General features: G+C 37.0%; 2 protein-coding genes across 3 annotated transcripts; both read left to right on the top strand.

Moving 5' to 3' along the window:
• Window positions 1-2,369: 2,369 nt before the first annotated feature.
• LOC113045898 (mediator of RNA polymerase II transcription subunit 26) lies at window positions 2,370-10,245 on the top strand. The gene is made up of 3 exons (XM_026206637.1): window positions 2,370-2,788; window positions 6,336-6,410; window positions 6,863-10,245. Exons 1-3 carry the CDS (start codon window positions 2,717-2,719, stop codon window positions 8,489-8,491), a joined length of 1,776 nt encoding a protein of 591 aa, XP_026062422.1. The 5' UTR covers window positions 2,370-2,716; the 3' UTR covers window positions 8,492-10,245.
• A 3,111-nt stretch (window positions 10,246-13,356) lies between these two features.
• Window positions 13,357-17,739, top strand: LOC113045897 (calponin-2-like). Of its 2 annotated transcripts, XM_026206636.1 has the most exons (7): window positions 13,361-13,530; window positions 14,185-14,306; window positions 14,412-14,478; window positions 14,696-14,833; window positions 14,924-15,040; window positions 15,190-15,336; window positions 16,190-16,472. In XM_026206636.1, exons 1-7 carry the CDS (start codon window positions 13,474-13,476, stop codon window positions 16,457-16,459), a joined length of 918 nt encoding a protein of 305 aa, XP_026062421.1. In that variant the 5' UTR covers window positions 13,361-13,473; the 3' UTR covers window positions 16,460-16,472. The 2 variants fall into 2 exon arrangements, with proteins under 2 accessions (XP_026062420.1, XP_026062421.1); XM_026206635.1 differs by having other exon boundaries at window positions 13,357-13,530; window positions 14,696-15,040; window positions 16,190-17,739.
• The last annotated feature ends 2,628 nt before the right edge of the window (window positions 17,740-20,367 follow it).

Below are 20,367 nucleotides of genomic sequence, written 5' to 3'. Positions count from 1 at the left end.
ATATATATATATATATATATATATATATATATATATATATATATATTAAATGAACAATATGGAACTGTATGTTTTTACATTTTAAAATGCTTTAAGTGGACACTATACTGTCCCTCGTTCAGGGTTTTTTTTCATACTTTCCTCAAACTCATGGTTTAAACGCACAGATCTGTGTTCATTATCAAGTGTGCTCACACTTCTAGCCAAGTCATAAAAGAATCCCTGTTTCAAATGTACATGCAGTTTTGCTTTTCAGCCTCTGTACACTGAACCTTGTTGAAGCTTTGTGAAAAAATATCCTCTTATGTCTTTTTGTAGTATTCGCAGTAGAACTATTCGTTTCTGGATGATATTCTTTTATTTTGTGTTTTGTGTTTGATGTTTAAGTACTGTAAAAGTTGTCTTCACATGCTCAAGGTCTGTTTGCGGCAGTGTGTTGTAGTTTTGTGGTTTCTTTGCAGTGGTTGCTTCATCCAATCAGTTCCTAGATTTCCAAATATCTGACTTGGCCAGTTTTCTTTGCATTCAAAAATATTTTACTTATTTTTAAGTGTGCCAGTAGGTTTTTAAGCATCTTTAACCTATTTAAAAAAGTGTTTTTTGTTTTGTTTTTTTTAAGATGAGCCCTACTCATAATTAGTTTGTATCATTCATTTGCCAAAATGCCCAGTTCATAGGGCCAGAAAAAGGAATAGTGCAGAAAGTTTGTTTGTATACTATACATGCATACTTTCTCTATAATTGACAAGCCATTGAAAAAAGCCAAAGTTTGTTGTATTTTTTTAAATTGAAGTTATGCTTGGTCTGCTACTGTTATGTCTTCAATATAAAGATGCTCTTGTTAAATTGTTAGTTTGCCACAGAGACTACCTAGTGTCTTTGTTGACCAACGGTAAGAATTTTCTTTGGTATTTTAGGACAAGCATATTTATAAATGAAGCAGTTATGTACCTTGATGTATAATCTCTCCCAGGGCCAACCATTTACATGAGACTCTATATGTCTTCAGCCTTTAACACTGAAAACCTGCTTTATAATGGGTGAACTTTTTCTGCATGGTACTGAATATTAAAATACCCACAAGTCTCAATGTGATGTCCTGCTTTTTTGCAGTTATCAAGCTTAGAGTATATCTGAACTCTCTGCTAGTACATTACTAAAACTTTTGCAACTGGAAATATAATTTTTGCTGAAGTGGTTTTGTATAATTTTTTTCCTTTATGTAAAAAAATTAATTGTTAGTGCTAAAGAGACAACTTGATAATGCAACCTAGTGGAACTAAAATTCATACATATTTTAAAACTTTCAAATACTCTACAGTATGTGCATTTAATGATTGTGAACTGTCTTGGTGGTTCATATCTATACAAAGGCAGCTAATTTCTATTTTTTTCAATGTATGATAATTCAGATGTTGCACATACATTTGACTGAAAAGTCCAGACATTAGTCCAATTTTTTGCAACAAGACAACTCTACTCACCAAATATGCAAACCTTGCTTTCAGGAACATAGCTCTGCAGCTTTGTGGTTTGGTTTATCTGACCCTTTAAAACAAAAGGAAAATATGTTCCTATTACTATGTTTTCTATGAAAAATAGAAAACAAAATGATAAAAAAAAAAAAAAAGAATATAAAACATTGTGGGCTTTATAAGTGTGCTACTTATTTAAAACAAAGTGTTATCAAGCTTAAATGACATTGTCCTTACTGTATTTTTCTGTGTGGAAGCTTAAGTCTTTGTACCTTTGCATTAATATTTGTTTATTGAATTGAATAAAAATGATAAAAAGCATATTTGTTTGTATGATTTTCCTATGAGCTCAGACATTTAAATAGATAAGTTAGGTATTTGCTTATAGTAATATTGAAAATAACTGTTGTAGAAAATAGATTTATAAAGATTTATTTTATTTTATTTTTTTATAGCCATGGATACAAAAACATTTATTTGTAGTCTATTATTAGGGAAAGTTTCGTATACATAAAATAAATGGTCTGTCATTGCATAGTTTTTTATTTTAGAATTTTTTTTATTTTTATTTTAGAATTGACACGGCAATACAAATGTTTCCAAGATATTAAAAGGCTATTAGAAAATTGATATTCTTAAATATGTTGATGAGTTAGTGAAGTGCCATCTTTTTCCTCTTTTCTTTTTGATTTTTATATTTTTGGTTTTTGTCTAGAACCTAAAAATTTTATGTACGGTTTGTATAATTTGTAACATGTTCATTGTGTATTATGGATATTTATCATAGTGCTGTTTATATCATGTGCAAATATTTAATATATACAACTTTCAAAATTCTGAAAAACAACAGAAGTTGCTGTGTTGATTGTCATGTTCTAATAGCCGTATGTGTTCTGCATCTTTATTGTTTGTCTGCTGAGTTGATTTGAACCAGCGTGATGGCGTCACGCGGCGTCGCGCTCTCCCATAATGCAGCGGGCCCGAGGTTTTGATCCAGTGGAGTTCATGAGATCGGTGAGAGCGCTCGACGAAATGAGGCGGAGAGACACGACAACCGTCGAACCTTAATCTCCCAACTGAACACGCACACACAGACAATTTCTCAAGCCAACAATCACATCAGAAACATGTGGTTCCGCCACTTCTCAGTCCTCCAGAGAGGCCTGTGAGTTCCTGCAGTCCATTAAGCCCTTGAATCCGGAGGATTTTTCCCCCGTCGGCCGATTCGCACAGAGCAGGCAATGACAACGGCCTCCGCAACCCCGCAGCAGATGAGAGACCGGCTGCTGCAGGCCATCGATAGCCAGAGCAATGTGAGTAACCCGCTCGCTCTCCTGCCGACCAAAGCTGACTTTTCCCAGACACGACACAGTTAGAGCCTTATTTCGCGCCGCGTCGAGCGTCTGAGTGTGCGGCAGAACAGATGTGGAACTCCGGTTAGCAGTCCGCTAACTGACGGAGACACATTTACCCCGCGCTACGCTAACAGAACACCCGACAGCCGCGAGATAACCCTGTTTTTTTTAAACATTATCATACACTAAGGGCATTTTTAGATGCATCCACCTAGATTTAAGGTACATGTTGCGATCAGACACCGATGACATGTTGTGGGAAGCTCGCTAGCTGCTTCATGTCAAGCTATCAGCTATTGAGCTTTGGAGCAGATTTATATAATTATCGGCTTGTTTTGTAAGTTTAGCAGCATATCCAATGCCGCCAGTGAACATTGTCTGTTGTTTCCTGCTTATTAACGGCATATCTTGGGTAATATGAGCTCGGTGTTTGTGGTTAGCTGACAACAGTGGCATTAGCAAAGCGCTAGCATTTGATTCCATGCTGGGAGTAGTGAGTTAGCTTGATTTTGAATCACCAAGAGAGATTAAAGCTCTGTCTATGCCTTCAAACAGTCATGTATTTGTGGTTTTGGCTGTCGTGTGTGTGTGTGTGTATGACAGAAGTAACCTGAGCACACAGCTGGTAGCTGTTCCGGCTACGTTGCTGTGCTAACTGGGCACGCAGACCTGACTAGAGCTAACCTGCTGGCTGCCTGGAAAATGTGACAGCCACATTGAATGTTTTACTAGACTAACAACTCGCCATATAAACGAGGAGCTTGAGGGAAATAATCAATCAGTGTAATTGCAGTTACAATAAATATTCCCAACTTTAGGGTTTTAGTGAGTTTGCATTTAGTGGAGATTTTATGGTAAGTAAACACTGGTCGGCGCACAAGATGTTTGATTGCATTTACTTCACATTTTGATTATATATGTATTCTCTTGGGAGTTGTTTGACTAGTAAAAAAATTAAAATAATCGAAACCCATAGTTTCTTGGGGTTAAATTAGTAGGTTAAGGATTAAAAGTTGTTCAGACTTCTTCAAAACTCACTCTAAAAGAAAGGTGCTGTGTATGTCGCACCATATTGTTACTGATAAGCTATAGTACATCGGTTCTGTCTTAATATTTTATGTCTGACAGAAGAGTGTGGAAACATAATTTTGATTGGCAAGTGTCAGTGTGTTTTTTTTATTTCATTTCTTTATATTGGAGACACTGAGCATCTTCAAGTGATAATCTTTATAGCTAAAGTCTGGAATACACTACACTTTTTTTTTTTTTTTTACAAAATTACTACAGATTTTTTTAAACCCTAGGTATCATACATGTGCTGACTTCGTAAATGTTTACATAAAAAATTGGGTGTATTTGCACTCCAGTTCTTTTTCGATTTGTTGACTGTCTGATTTTTTTTTTGACTATTAGCTTGCATCTTTTGAAAGTGACCCATATCAGAGATCTGCTTTTACATTAAACTATTGGCAAAACATCCCAGGGTAGATGTACTGATAGGTTGCAAGGTATGCAAGACAAAACCAGCCCAGTAGACCCTTCGCAAAGAGCTTGATTGACAGGTGATCTGACCAATCATAACGCCAAATCCACCATTTCCAACAGACAAAACTCGACTGATGTTATGAAGTGAGTTTGGAATAAAAACGTTATTAAATATATTATTTTCATGTGCTTTCAGATGGAACAGCATTTACTAAATGGCTACAGTTCACTGTTCAAAAAGCTTTCATAATCGCGTGATTAAATAGGTCTGTGATTATGAATGCAGTTTTGGATAGCTTGTCAGTGAACTACATCTCTGCAGTAAATGCTGCTCTGTCTGAAAGCATGTGATGGAGATTTACTACTGATCACAGAACTAGCTTTACTGACAAGATGCACATAATCGCATTTGATCAATTGTGCAGCCCTAGTATTGACGCCATTCTGCGGTTGAAATAAAATAAGTTCTGATGTGCATTTATGTTTATTTCACGCTTTAAGTAAATATGAAAAGACGATCCGTCCACGTGCTGCTTGAACTGAGGCAATACAGTGATCTGTCATGACATATTAATGGGCCACAAAAATTTTTTTTGTGTGAAGTTCTTACAAAATGACAATTTTACAAACATATGAATGAGGCCTGAAACCAGTCTGAGAATATTGGAATCCTTGTGCTTTTTTCCTGCTTATGGACCAAATCCCACAACCTGTGCCACATGGGAGGAAAAATCGGAATTCGGGGACATGAACCATAAAGCCTAATGTAAATACGGTCTAAACGACTGTGCGTCTTTCTGAAATTCATGCAGAAACATGCACCTCATTGCTAGGAGACGCTAGGTGACAAATAAAATGTGTTCTAAAATCTTAAAATATAAATCATTTGATATAGCCTGACTGGAAGGAGTGATTGTCTGGTGCTAAAAAAGACCGCGCTCATCGGCATTTTCTGTGAAATGTAAAAATCTGGAGGCTGACTTTCAGCAACTAGCTTTGACTTTGCCAGTACATTAGAGAAAAGGTCTAGCAAAGTTTATGAAGTGTAATCCAGCCTTGAGTTTGAACACTCCTGCTAGGGCTGGACTAAATAGTAAAAAAGTATCAATGATATGTTTCATATCGTTCGGTATCAAAAATTGAAAATTTTTTATTCAAAAAGCAATAGGTTTTTTTTATTTAGCCACTGTATTTTTATTATAACACAATTTGAGACAAACAACAAATAGTTTTTGTTTTAACAGTCCAACACAAAATAAATTAAACATGTAATTTCTAATGTTTTATGTTTTCTATCTTTATACGTCTAATTGTCTCCCGAGGCCACTGTAGGGCACAATGAGCAAAATAATGCAGCACATTTAAAGAATACTCCTCCCCAAAATGAAAATTTGGGCACTAATCACTTACCCCCATGTTGTTCAAAACCCGTAAAAGCTTAATTCTCAAATCTCAAAACTCAATTTACGATATTTTGGATGAAAACTGGGAGGTTTGTGACTGTCCTATTGACTTGCGCTACGATGATGTGGAGAGAAACAGAGAAGAGGAATTATTCAAAACAGATGGCAGATGGACTATTCTGATGACGTCTTTCATACTTTTTTGGTCCTTGACAGTTTAACTTACTTAGCAGTATATGGGACAGTCACAAGCCTCCCGGTTTTTGTCCAAAATATCGTAAATTGATTTCTGAAAACGAATGAAGCTTTTACGGGTTTGGAACGACATGGGGGGGTAAGTCATTAATGACAAAATGTTCATTTTGGGGTGGAGTATTCTTTAAACGTGCTTCATTATTTTGCTCATTGCACCCTCCAGTGGCCTCGGGAGACAATTAGGCGCATCTCATGGGCTTTATATCAATATCCAAGAAGGTCAATGAATATCGCTACAGTTTCATCGCCTGGGCCTACTGCCTTTAGAACATGATTTCAAGATTCTTCTGTACCTTATCTTACACAACATTTTGTTTTGTCATATCTGATTTATATGATAAATTGTCTGTCTTCCTGAACAGATCTGTAACATGGTTGCAGTTCTTGATGTTATTACCAATTTGGAGAAATATCCTATCACCAAAGAAGCACTTGAGGTTGGTAAAAATGTGCACTGATCACCAATGATATATTAGTCTGCTTAAGATATGACATATCAAATACTCTTTTCAGGTCCAAGTCGCTACTATATTTCAAGAGTGTTTACTGTCCTTTTAAGGACATGGTGTACACTGTTTATAGCTCACTTTTTTTTCCAAACAACAATATTTTAACAATTCAGAAAAGATAAATCCCTGGCTTACTAAGATTTTATGGAAATAAAGGTTAGAATAATGATTTGTTTGGTAGTATAAAGAACACTATGATTATGTATTAGCACCATTTATTGTTTTGTTGTTGGGATCTAGCGTTTGGACCTGAAAATGTCATATTTAAGAGCCAGATAATATCTCATCCTTCATTACTCTTTGTTAACACTGCATGGTATTAGTTTGCAGAAAAATGTTTTTTATGAAGACTTTTATCTGATGTATCCTTTCCAATGCAGGAAACCCGCTTGGGAAAGCTGATTAATGATGTGAGAAAGAAAACAAAGGATGAGGACCTTGCCAAACGTGCCAAGAAACTCCTCCGGAACTGGCAGAAGCTGATCGAGCCCGGCCAAAGTGACACTCCGGCAAGAGGAGCCTCAAATGTCCCGGGTTCTGCCAATGGCGGTTCTCACCCCTGCCGGACAGACACGCCTCCTGCGGTCCCCCCTCCAAGCAAAGTCGCTCCTGAGCTCAAAACCAGAAATGACATCCATAACACTTACTCCCCAAAGGCAGAGAAATCCACCAGCCGAAAACGGCGGGGGGAGCAAAGGGATAGTCCGCATCTGCCAGCCAAAATAACAAAGACGTCCCTTTACGAGCCAATATATTCCTCTTCCCCACCTATAAATGGAATTAGGGGGAGCCCAGAGACTCTCCCGGATAAAGATGACGATGTACCGTCTGACAGAATCCGCATGGAGCACCTTGAGAATGACAGGCACAACAAAATCCCTGTCAACGCTGTGAAGCCTCATCCGAGCTCTCCGGGGCTTACCAAACTACCTAGCACTTCCTCCTTACTCAAAACGTCAGTGTTACAGCAGCACGCGAGAATGGATGGAGGCGGGCAGCTTCAGCCCAAAAGCCCTCGGTACTCCTCGAGTCCGCGCAGTGTGATGCATGATACGATGGCCAAGAGGGCTTCAACATATGCACCAAAAGGGACTCTCTCGAGCCCGGCTCAGAATTCAGCCCAAGTGCCCTCTCCTTTGCCCACGCTGCAGCCTTTAACGTCGCCGGCCCAGGTGTGCATCAGCGACGGTCCATCATCTGTGGGGCTGGAAGGCACGATGCACTTGTACAGATCGACAGGTAGACTCTCCCAGCCCCCACACAGCACTGCAACACTGGAGCCGCTTTCCAACTCCCCGATCACCACACACAGCTTGGAGGGCACAGAGACCAAGAGTGAGCGGGAGGGAGCGACCTCCAACTCAGAAGGCAAAAAGCGGAAGAAATACAGACCCAGAGACTACACAGTAAATCTTCAGGGGCAGTCCTCGGAGGACAGGACCAAACCTGTGCGTTTAAAAGAGCGTAGGTTGACGTTCGACCCGGTGACCGGACAGATTAAGCCCCTCACTCCGAAAGAATCCCACCATGATGTAGAGTGCCAAGGCCCGCCAATCGCAGAGCCTTCGGTGAGGACTGAGATGCCACAGCAAAACACCCCTACGTCAGTTCCCAACCCCTTTCAACAGACGAACTGGAAAGAGCTGTCCAGAAATGAAATCATTCAGTCATACCTTAACCTTCAGAGCAATGTTCTCACATCCTCTGGAGCACAGACGCATGGGGCACACTTTTTCATGAATGAATATTTGAAGCGAGAGGAACACGACGTCAAAGAGTTACGGGAAACGCACGCTTTAGTACCGAGCAGCTCCACAATGGAACTACCCGGGATGACTCGGGACGTAACGAACGAGGACCTTCTAAGAATACACAACGAACACTGGCCAGGCGTGAACGGTTGTTATGACACCAAGGGAGCCTGGTTTGATTGGACAGAGTGTATATCGTTGGATCCTCACGGCGATGAGAGTAAATTGAACATCCTGCCATATGTTTGCCTAGACTGAGAGAACAGGGCTTGGAAAAGTTTTCAATGTTCCCACTGTGAGTCGAAGGAGATCGAAGCGACTCTCCTCGTCACTCTGTACTAGGTTCATCTTACAGGTGTAAAGAACGAACCAACAGCGGTTGTTCCGAGATCAGTTTTCCACAAGAAGGAGCTGAAGTGGCGTCCTGTTTGTAATGTGCTGCTACCAACGAGAATTTGCAAACAAAGGTTGTATATAACGGCTCGCAGGGATTTCACTGGGCCAGTTCTTGCACAATGTGTGAATAGGAGGGTCTGAGCAAGCATTGAGCAGTACAGATGTGTTTAAAAGCAAGTCGAGAACGTTTTTTGGCAGTTACAAAAAGCTTTATGTGACACAGAATAAATTATAAAAGTTTCTTATCATGTATTCATCTATTTATTTGACCATTTTTGGTTTCCATTTTTTTTTTTTCTAGCTGAAGCTTATCCACTAAGATGTGCAGATATGTTTGAGGCTTTTCTGTTCGCATCACACATTTGTCCCCTTATTTGTGATGTACATGAGGCATATATAAATACATTTGTTTCCCACATCGGCTCTCACGTACGCGTGCTAATTGCAGTAGATACCGACATTCCATTCCTTCATTTCTCGCTTAACATTACTTTTTCGGTTTATTTAAATGTGATTTTCATATGAGAGAAAAGCAATCTATTTTTAGATCTGTTAAATAAAACAATATTTTAAACAAATCTGTTTGCCTAGATAATTGTAAAAAGAAAAACATGGATAAATATGTCGATAAAGAGAAAGTATTCATGTGCTAGAAGAAAACGCAGCGAATGGCCAGAGAGGGTGCTACTTTTCATCTTCATACTGTGAGGACAGGAAAGCAAGAAAATGTTAATATGCTGGAAATATACTTGTTACCATTCCTTTTAGATATTGTTTGCCTTACTGAAACCATTCAACAATGACTTTCTTATCTGAAGAGCCTTAGTGAATGTATGGCATTTAGATTTGTTTAGGAGGTACAGAAGGAAACACCTCTTGGCATCTGCCATGTGGTCTTTTTTTTTTCTCATATGGACGCATTGTGCTATAAATGTGTCAATAAATATGCACGTTATCCTGCTTGTCTGTACATAGTTCTTGCAATCCATGTAAAACCTTTCTAAGTAGTCTTTTTTTTTTTTTTTTTTTTTAAGTGTGAATGTAATTAATTTGGGAGGAAGCGAAGCATTCTGAATGGAAGTCCCAATCATTTGTGTTGCTGTTCGCTGGCATCTATAGACCTAGATTTATAGGTTGTGGTGCTATTATTCATTCAGTGTTTTCAGTTTGACATCATTGATCATAGTTTTTCTTTTTTTTTCTTTTTTTTTTCTATTCAATATTATTTTTAATGCCTTGCCATTGTTTTGAAGACGAGAGTCTTGTGAAGGGGTGAAACCAATTTGCTGCCGACTTGCAAACACTGTGTGCTCTGCTACCTTCGTCCTACCAATGTGCCTTTGATGGAAAAAGTTTGGAAAGGCTTCCTCTAGCTTCACTTGGTTTCAAAAGTACAGCATATGTTTTCTTAAAACCATGTCAGATATTCCAGGGATATGCATTGTTTTTTGAAGCAAAGGCCATCTAAGAGCTCAACACTTGGTTAGGGTATTGCAAATATAATTTGCAATTTAAAACTAGAGGAGAGACTTCTTTGATCATTTATGATCGGTATATTTGTTCAGTGTTTAACATCACTCGTTTGTTCGAAAAAATAAAATGATCAAAACTCTTTGCATCATGGTACCCTTTCTTCCATCAAGGTTACTTGTCCCAAACGTACATGACTTGACATGTTCATGAGAGGGAAATATGTAATTTAATGGTATTGTTTCATTTTCAGGAAATTATTTGTAGTGCTAAATCAATCAATTGTTAAACAAACTGTTGCGTTCCCTATGCAAGTTGCTATTTGAGTCTTATCATTTGCTTGAATGGTGTGTCATGGAAACCCCCTTTTTAATGAAGCTAACCATGAGGTGTTGCATATACACACATACCTAACCTTGTTTTAAAGGGATAGTTCACCCAAAATGAAAATTCTTTCGTTTACCCTCATGTCATTCCAAACCTGACTGGTTTACTTTCTTCTGCTGAACCCAACAGAAATTTTGTGTTCACACAGAACATATGTTTGCTGTGAAAAACAGACACGTTTGTCTGTTAAACTTGTGCATCTTGCAGCATTTTGTGCATGATGTGACATTGTAAAAAGGCATTGTTTGAGTGGCCTCTTACACACCAAAATTTATACCAAAGATCACTAATTATCATTCTAATGTTAGAATAAGGAATTTAGCACCACAGCTTTAACAATAATGTCAATATCATGGTATTCACTTTCAGAAAGATTTTTTTCCCAGTTGATTGAATCAGAATCCACTGAAATTTGAAGAGCTTCAGCATTTAAAATGGCAGATGACGTCAATTGTAGCTTGCTTATAACAAAAATATAAATGTTATGGAGCCTCGGAATGGACACCATGTGTAATTATGATTAGTTAACTTTCTGTGAACAGGCCTTTAGGCAACATGTAAAATAATATTTCACATTCAGAGGATTTAAGATGTATGAGTATGTTTCTTCATTGCAACAGGTACATTTCTGCTGAAAATGAGGAATGTACAACTCCAATTCCAGAGACGTTTTGTAAAAATCCAATAAAATCAAGAATCTTTGATTTGTTCATTCTCTTTAACTTTTGTTAACTGACAAAAGTACAAAGAAACATTTCCAAAGTTTTCACTGACCAACAAATGTATTTTTGTAAATATGAAAAATTTTGATTTTGGTGGCTTAAGATGCTCAGCAGTCTGATTGTCGTTATCTGATTCTCCTTTTCATGACTGGTCATACATTTTCAATAGGAGTCAGATCTGGACTGCAGACAGGTCAGTTTAGCAAATACACTTTGTTGTAGCACATGCAGAATGAGAGCTGGCATTGTCTTGATCTAATAGCCATGGACTTCCCATGAAAGACATAATCTTGACAACAGGATATTTATCTGTACAGCTATCATATGATGTTTCCATGTCAATGCTAACATATGCAAGTCACCCAAGCCATTTGCACTGATGCACTCATATACCATTACAGACGTTTGCTTCTGTCACTGATGAAAGTCTGGATGGTCCCTTTGGTCTTTGGGACTGAGAACTCAAAATCCATTTTCCCAGAAACAAGCTGAAATGTGGTTTAATTTGAGTACAGCACACCTTTCCACTGTTTTTTGACTATCTGATATGAGCTGTGGCCCAGAGAACCCAGCAGCGTTGAACTGATGTATAGCTTTCTCCTAGACCGAGAGTAACAGAGTTTCAAGTGACAGCAGTTTTCTGATGTACTCCTGAGCCCATTTGGCTATATTTAACGCTGCAGCACAACGGTTTCTGATGCAGTGAGGGCTCAAAGGTCAAGCACATTTGCCTAAGGTTTCCTGCCTTGCCAAACATGTACTGTGATTTCTCAGGATTCCCTGAATCTTTTCACAATATTACATGTGGTAGTTGGTGAAAGACCAAAATGTTGCATTGCGAAATGTGATTTTTGATTTGTTTGACACTGAAATTTGGCACAAAGTGATGAGCCATGATCCAGCTTTGCTTGTAAAGACTGAGATGCTCCTTTTATAGCAAACATAATACCTTGACCCATTACCAAATTCACCTGTGCTTACTGTGAACCATTTAAAACTAGTTTTAAGTGGATATTCTGTAACCTGTTAACTTTTATTTTGCCTCTGTCCCAACTTTTTTGGAATGTGTTGCGGCCGTCAATATCAAAATTTGTTCATATTTACAAAATACAATTATGTTGGTCAGTGAAAACTTAGGAAATGTTTTCTTTGTACGTTTGTCAGTTAAATAAAAGGGTTTGTAGTAGAGAATAAACAAATCACAGATTCTTGATTTTATTGTATTTTTGTCCAAAATGTCCAAATTCCTCTGGAACTGGGGTTGTAGCATTACATCCCTTACTCACCAATGCACATACTCAGCAATGAAGCGTCACAATAATCCACAAGTAATCAGTTAAATTTCTGTCTTGTGAAGTGAAAAGCTGTGTGTTTGTAATAGACAACTCCATCAAGACGTGTTTAACCAGTTGCTTCCAGTCCTCCAATCCTAATTGTCCTTTCTGCTTTGAAAAGGTTGTATTTTCTGAATTGGGAGAGAAATTTGCACAGATTAAGCAACATTTACAAGCAGAAACAGTCCAGTACAGTTCTAAACAAATATGTCGGTTAGAGTTTGATGAGATGGCCCACAATGGATGGACTTTTCCACTTGGGGAAGTCTTATTAAGGTAAATGGACTGTTGCTTTGGCCAGAAGTGATGGTTTAAAGTTACAATTATTTAATGGAGTATTTGTATTTATACAAACAGTTTTCACTTCACAGAACATTTACTGATGGATTGACCTGAGTTGTGAATTATTGTGATTTTTTTTCAGCTGTTTGCACTCTCACTCAGATGATTCACTGTTGAGCAAGTGATGTAATGCTGAATTTCTGTTTTGATGAAGAAACAAACTCATCTACATCTTGGATGGCCAAGTTCCTTATTCAAGTCTTGCATTGCTTCCTCAGCATTTCAGAAAAATATTTTCTGAATGCTAGTGACATCATTCAGTAGCCTGCCTTATTCACAGACTTGACTCATTCCTCAGCTCCCGCGAGTTTGGAATACCAGGATGGACACAGGGATACTCCCATTTGTAAAGGAATTTGGTACTTTAGTGCCATATATGGTGTTTTTCAATCAAGGCCAAGAAGGAAAAAGGGGGCGGAGTCTGCACTGAGCGCGCGTTCTCATTGGTGGCGAGATAACCGAAGGGAAGTTCTGGATCTACTTGAGCTAAAAAAAGTAAAGCAGACAAAACTATCAGACTTCATCCGAAGTCCTCTTTCGGTTCACGAAAATCTGTTTTGCAACTTTGGCTGTTCTTGTAGATTACACAATGTCGCAGTTCAACAGAGGTCCAGCATACGGGTTTTCAGCGGAAGTGAAAAGCAAGGTACGTGGGATAATTAACGAACTAGTTTAAAAAACATTCGTTAAAACACAGCACTAGAAATCGCTCCGTCTTATTGTGATATTTCTAAAGCGTATCAACAAATGTTTCTTAAACGGCATGTAGTGTTAACGTAACACACGTGTTGCGATACAAGGTTAAATATCAATCATGCTTCTAATGCATATTTCACTATATTATTTGATGGCAACTGGCTGTCAAGTTAAAGCAAGTAAAACGCAAAAGAAGTTGCGGAAACCGCAAAGAAAGTTGTAAGAACTCTTGGGGCGTTGCCTCCAGTGCTCAAATATGTCATTGTGATCTGGCCTGTAAAACACAGCTTGTGCTCTCAATGAAGCTGCTGCTGGATTACAGTCCTCTTCCTGTGGTGGTTGATGTGATTTTAGCACCCTAGTATGAGTTCGCAGTCTATACGTAAGCTAGATAGACAGATTTATGGTGTTAGGCCTTAAATCTCCTTATTTTGGTGTTTGACTATATTAAGTCATAAATGTAATCTCATTCACCTACATGTTACTTTATATATCATGGGGTAATTTCTTATTGAAATGAGCATAGAGCTGTATTATAGTCTGATTGTAGTGTGTGTTTTTTTTTTTTTTTTTATTAATCAATGCCATATTTTTTCCCCATTAGATTGCACAGAAATATGACCCGCAGAGAGAGGAAGAGTTACGAATTTGGATCGAGGATGTTACTGGGCGCTCAATTGGAGATGACTTTCAGAAAGGGTTAAAAAACGGTGTCATACTCTGCGAGTAAGTTTGTGTCTTAGGGTTTTCCGCGTGGCCTACCATGTCTTTTCAAAGGTAATTTCACAACATAACCTTGCGTAACCTTGAGGTCTTGATGTTTCCTTAAAGGCTCATAAACAAACTTCGGCCAGGGTCAGTGAAAAAGATCAACCAATCCTCACAAAACTGGCATCAGGTGAGCTGACCATTTCCACTTCTCTAAAATGTTTATTCCTGAACGCTTTAGTAAAGTCATACAGTCATTGAACTTTTGATGTTGTGACATTGAACTTTTTTTTTTTCTTTACGTAGTTGTTTCTTGTGTTTTTCTAAATCTCTGATAGGATTGTTTGTCTCTTGTAGAAGGTTATCTATTTTGTCCATTTGCATTCAGCTATTTTATTCTGTTGCAGCTGGAGAACCTGACCAACTTCATTAAAGCGATCACCACATACGGGCTCAAGCCTCACGATATCTTTGAAGCCAATGATCTGTTTGAGAATGGAAACATGACACAGGTTCAGACCACCCTCCTGGCTCTTGCTGGCATGGTAAGCCCTGTCGAATCCTATAATTTCACAGGAGAACAGCCTAACGCTGATATTTCGGTCTATAATAAGAGATTCTCCCTGTGTTTACAGGCTAAAACCAAGGGCATCCACTCGAGTGTAGACATTGGAGTGAAGTATGCAGAGAGACAGGAGAGGGCATTTGATGAGGAGAAAATGAAAGCCGGACAATGTGTCATTGGATTACAGGTATGAGTAAACTTTACATGACCAAGTTTGATCATAAAAGCCCATCTGAATATGAGTCACAATTATTTGCCGTTCAAAACGCAAAACTGATCCGGCTAAACCTGGAAAGTACCATGATGTTTGTAGTTCACTTGCATATCTTTTAATAGATGGGAACAAATAAATGTGCAAGTCAAGCTGGAATGAATGCCTATGGTACCAGAAGACACCTGTATGATCCCAAATCACACATTTTACCACCAATGGACCATTCAACCATCAGTCTGCAGATGGGCACCAACAAGGGTGCTAGCCAAGTAAGTACTACCCTCCCTGTGTCCCATGATATTGCTTAATCATTCTGATCAGTGGTGTCATTGTTAACTGATTAAAACAATTGAAATTATGCAGAAATATAAATATTAACTGACGTACAGTTGTTTTTAGCTTTAGTATTAGTACTTCAAACATAATTACATCTCAATGAAAATTAATATTTTATTATTATAATATTAATTTGTTTTTTCTTCTAAAAAGCGTAACAAATTAAGGAAATTAGACCAGTAACTGATGTAAAATATATGTTTGAAGTACCAAAAATACTAAAGCTAAAAAAATTACGTCTAAATGAGAAGTTGTGTGGATTTTTTTTATTTATTTATTTTTTTTATTCAGAAGAGCATAAATAAATAAATTGGTCAAATTAGGCCACTAACTGGTGTAAAATGTTTGAAGAACCAAAATTACAAAAGTATATTATATACTTTATAAATAAAAGTATATATATATAAATAAAAAATAACTTGATTGGACATTAGCCTGAAATGAAATTAACTAGATTAAAAAGTTAAACTGAAACAAATGTAAAAAAAAAAAAAAAACGCACACAAAACAACTGTTTTGGAATGGTTACTAAACTTAAAATGCAATATATTTAAGATGAAGTGCTAAAAGCTAATTGAAATATTATATGTCAAACACAAAACGTATTGCTCTTTCTGCCCATCTCATTTGTATTCCGTGTTTTCATTAACTGAAATGAAGCTGAAACTAATAAATTAGATGAGTGTTGTACAACATTGGAAATTATGAAATGGATCGATAAGCTATTTCGAAATGTCACTAAATGCAAGAATAATAATATAATCCCAATCTGTTATATCTGTATAGTCTGGTATGACCGCTCCAGGAACCCGTCGTGCCATCTACGACCAGAAATTAGGCACTGACAAGTGTGACAACTCCACAATGTCTCTACAAATGGGCTTTGCTCAAGGCGCCAACCAGAGCGGGCAGAATTTTGGGCTTGGCCGTCAGATCTATGATGCCAAATACTGCCCCAAAGGTGCACCCAGCGCAAGCGGAGAAGCTGACGCTGGCTATGTGGATTACCAAGACGAGGGCTACCAGGGTTACCAGGATGATGGTCAAGATTACTGAATCAACCAATTGCAGGCAATGAGTCTCAAGAAGCTAATGGGAAGCTGATGCTTTCTTGCTACCAAAAGACCCAAAGCATTCCATTACACCACAGTGAGCATGCCAAATGTTGGAGAGTGGTGAAAGTGACCAATATGAAACGTATCACTTATGTTTTAAATGTACATTTTTTTTTTTTTTTATTTAAGGTGAGCGCCCTACACAACATATCAGTTAAGTCTTATGTGTATTGATACTTGTATTTTACATGGTTCAAGTGACCGTCATTTAATTGCACGGCCACTATAATATGTAGTATTTGCTTACTGTCATTTTTATTTTATACTTTTTTAATGTTTGGTAAAAATGCTGATCTCTATTGTTAAACGCAAGTATGACGGGGGTTATTTTCACAATCCCAATTTTTTTTATTTTCTTTTACTCTGTTTTAATCAAGCTGTTGTGAAGAAATCTGATTAAGTATGTATGAGGAATATTGTTACGTGAGCCTGATTCATTATTTGAACATGTTCAGGGGTTTAAAATTACTTTTTCTTGTCAGTTGAGTTGTTGGGTTTTTTTTTTGTTTTTTTTTTTTTTTTGAATCTTTGTTGCAGTTCAAAGTTAAAATGGTGAGGGTTTATAGGAGACAAACCTTTACTGTAGTTACATGGTCCTTTTGTTTTAACTTAATAACTTTTTTTTATTTTTTTTTTAGGCTAGAAAGTGAGCGCACATTCTTGACATGCACAAAAAGGTTAATCTTTTCAGCACTTTTTTTTTTTTTTTTTTTTTTTGGAGTACTTTCTGCTTTTAACACTTATAAATATTATACTTCCTCACTTAATTAGAGGAGATGAATGTGGTTTGTTCTATAATACACTCTGTCACGCACGCTATCTGTAATGTGTTTTAAAGAGTTCATCTTTGTATTAGTGTTTCATATTCTCATCAGATGTTTTACAGTTCTACTAGCCAGAACAACTGGAGCTTGTCTTGTTTTCTTTGGATTTATAGTATTGTGAAAGGAAATTGAAGTATTATGTTGTGAGCCTGAACATTTTAGGAACTGGATTCACTAATTTTTTTTTTTTTTTTTTTTTTCTCTCCCCCACCGTATTTATTCTCATTCCAAATGACTCTTTGTACTAGACATTGGAAATTTTAGGTCTGCTTAGATAAGTCTCACAAATGCATCGCTCCGTGTATGCTTTACACTTGTTTTTAACTTTTCTTATGGAATAAGATTGTTAGATGGATGTATTAAAAACTGGGTTCATAATAAAAGATGATGAACAGCACTTACTGTCGTCAGGATTCATTCATTTTACAGACATTTGCTCTCCGAAAACATGAAAATGAAACCAAGCAAGTATGTAATCTTCAGACCTGTGCAAGAGGAACACTTACAATCTTTTAAACCAAAGTCTTATTTTGCAATCCTGGATCAATGATCAAGTCAATCAAATAATCAATCAGTGCTGAGTCAGCTTAAAATGTATGTTTTAGTATATACTCTGATACTGGAGAAGGTACTGCTAATATCTCTAATGGTGTAGCATGATCTTTGGATTTGAGAAAGAGAGCTCGTCTCACAAATGGTCTAAAATTGTACAAAAAATACATAATACTGCCATCATCTGGTAATGAGAGAGAATGACACCATGAGCTACACCATATCAAGTTACAATTATAGGCTATTATAAAGCAGCTAATTATTGTTTTATAAAAAATATTATATGCTTCAATATTTCAACTCTTTGCTGTTGTTTTCTCTTTAACAAATGGTCTGTGAAAGGTGTACAAAAACAGGATGCAGAAGTAGCCTAAATTAAACCCACTCAATAAGGGTTACCTTGTTATAGAGGGCTTGTAAAATAGTTGAACAATTCTAAATATTAGAGTTTTTATAAATATATTTAACTGCAAACTACTCTGTCAATATACTTTGTTTTGGTCGCTTGCGCCAGATGGCGCTGCAGTTCGCTCCAGTTTTTGCTGCCTGAGGTTGCAATTTGTTTTTACAACTTCTCTTTGTCTTCACATGTGGAGATTTGTGCTTTTAGTTCCTTACTTGTGCCTCTCCTCAAACAGGTCTGCTGTGCGCTTGTCAAAATGAATGTCTTCCTGCTAATGAAATGCTACATTTCACGTTGACACGCCGCTAACCTCCTCAAACTCCAGATTGATTTATCTTCATGACTCCTGTTGAAGCAGGTAGACTGAAGCTCCACCTGCCATACATAAAATATTATACAAATATTACTTTTCTTTTTTTTTCTTTTTTTTAATGCAAAATAAGTATTTTGAAGAATAAGAGCCAAACAGTTTTGGTGACCATTGGCATCCATTGTGTTTCAAAATTCTCTCCCATTTATCAAAATATGATTTGTGTTCCTAAGCCCTATGTCTTTTTCGCCTTAATTATTTGAATTTATTATTATTTTTTATGTTGATGGATGGATTGATTTGTATTTATATAATTTTCATCTTAAATGCTGCTCCATCAGATGTTGGTAGCAAATTGTATGATGGCTTTTAGTGAAATGCAAAACAGATTTAAAATAAAATAAAAATACAAACCAGCAAAGGGTGAATACTGAGTAGTCATCAGGATTAATGATAATCGAAGTTGTCATTCAACTGAATAATATCTGTCAGTTTTCTTGGTAATGTTCGGCTCCAGTGGTTCTTAATACAGTAACAATACATTAATGGTATTAACGGTCAGGATGACTCTTGAATGAAGCTTTAAGAACCATAATGGCTAAACATAATGGCTGTTATATAATGAAACATGTCTTTATGTTTGTGCAGTGGCCTAGTTTTCAGTTGGCTAGAATGCACTTAATAAATTGAAGCAACTATATACAGTGACCTTGTTTCACATTGTCAGTTCTACTTGACATATGGTCTTTGTCAATATAAAGTACATTATCTTGTTGCCTTTAAGTCTGTGAAGGTCAAAAGCATCTGTCATTATTATTAAGCAAGATTTTGCATGTAGACCCGGAACACATTTTGTGCTTGTCAGAAAACTCTGTTTGTTTCTGTTTGTCTACACAATATCTTATCACACATGAAATGATAACTCTTAATCCATAAAAGCATTTGACTGTTAAATACACTAAACTCATCTGGAGTAAGTAACTGAAAGCACATTAGTGACGATTGGGGACGTTAAGAATTTCTCAGGTGTGAAAGATTGAATGTGACACTTGGAAGCCAATGCAAATAGTTACTTAAAGTCAAGTCAAAAGAATAAGCTGATTTCCTCTAAGTAAGGTTCACGTGTGATTAAGACCATATGGCATCACTCCTGTGGGAACATTCAAGGACATAGTAATTTTTACTTTAATTCAGAATAAATAAATAAAAAGTTGACTCAATAATGGAAGTAACAGCAGTTCAACAGTATGCATGACTTTTAAGTATATTTGCAGCCATCTGCTGAATTTTATTAGTTGCCATGTTTCTTGTCTCTAGGGCACTGAGCAAGCTTGAGCAGCGTCAGGACATTCCAGCATCACCTGCCGTCTCAGGAGCGTGTAGATGCATTTAACCCTCAGGTCTGAAAGGAGCTGCGTATGTTTACTTGATCTAAACAAGCTCATTCACTTTGCATTACGTTTGTGGTTTAATGCAAGAACTTCACTGAAACTGACAGTTTTTAAAATAAAGTCTTTATTGGTCTCTTCAAGACCAAACATCTTTTATAAAAAACAATAGCAAAATGCTTTACTTTTTGGAAAACATAAATTATAGGCTGAAAGATAAAGAAATACATAATGATTGCTTGTACAACATTTAAATAATATGAAAACCAGAACATGACCTTTAAAAGTTGGCAAAAATACAGAGGAAACGCTACAAAGAAAATGTGTATTTCTCTTATTTACATGGAAGTGACAGCTATAGACATATAAAGG

Source organism: Carassius auratus, chromosome 27 (assembly GCF_003368295.1).
Source record: "Carassius auratus strain Wakin chromosome 27, ASM336829v1, whole genome shotgun sequence".
Classification (NCBI taxonomy): Eukaryota; Metazoa; Chordata; class Actinopteri; order Cypriniformes; family Cyprinidae; genus Carassius; species Carassius auratus.
The sequence above is the reverse complement of the archived record's forward strand: the minus strand, read 5'-3'. Positions and strand labels throughout refer to the sequence as shown.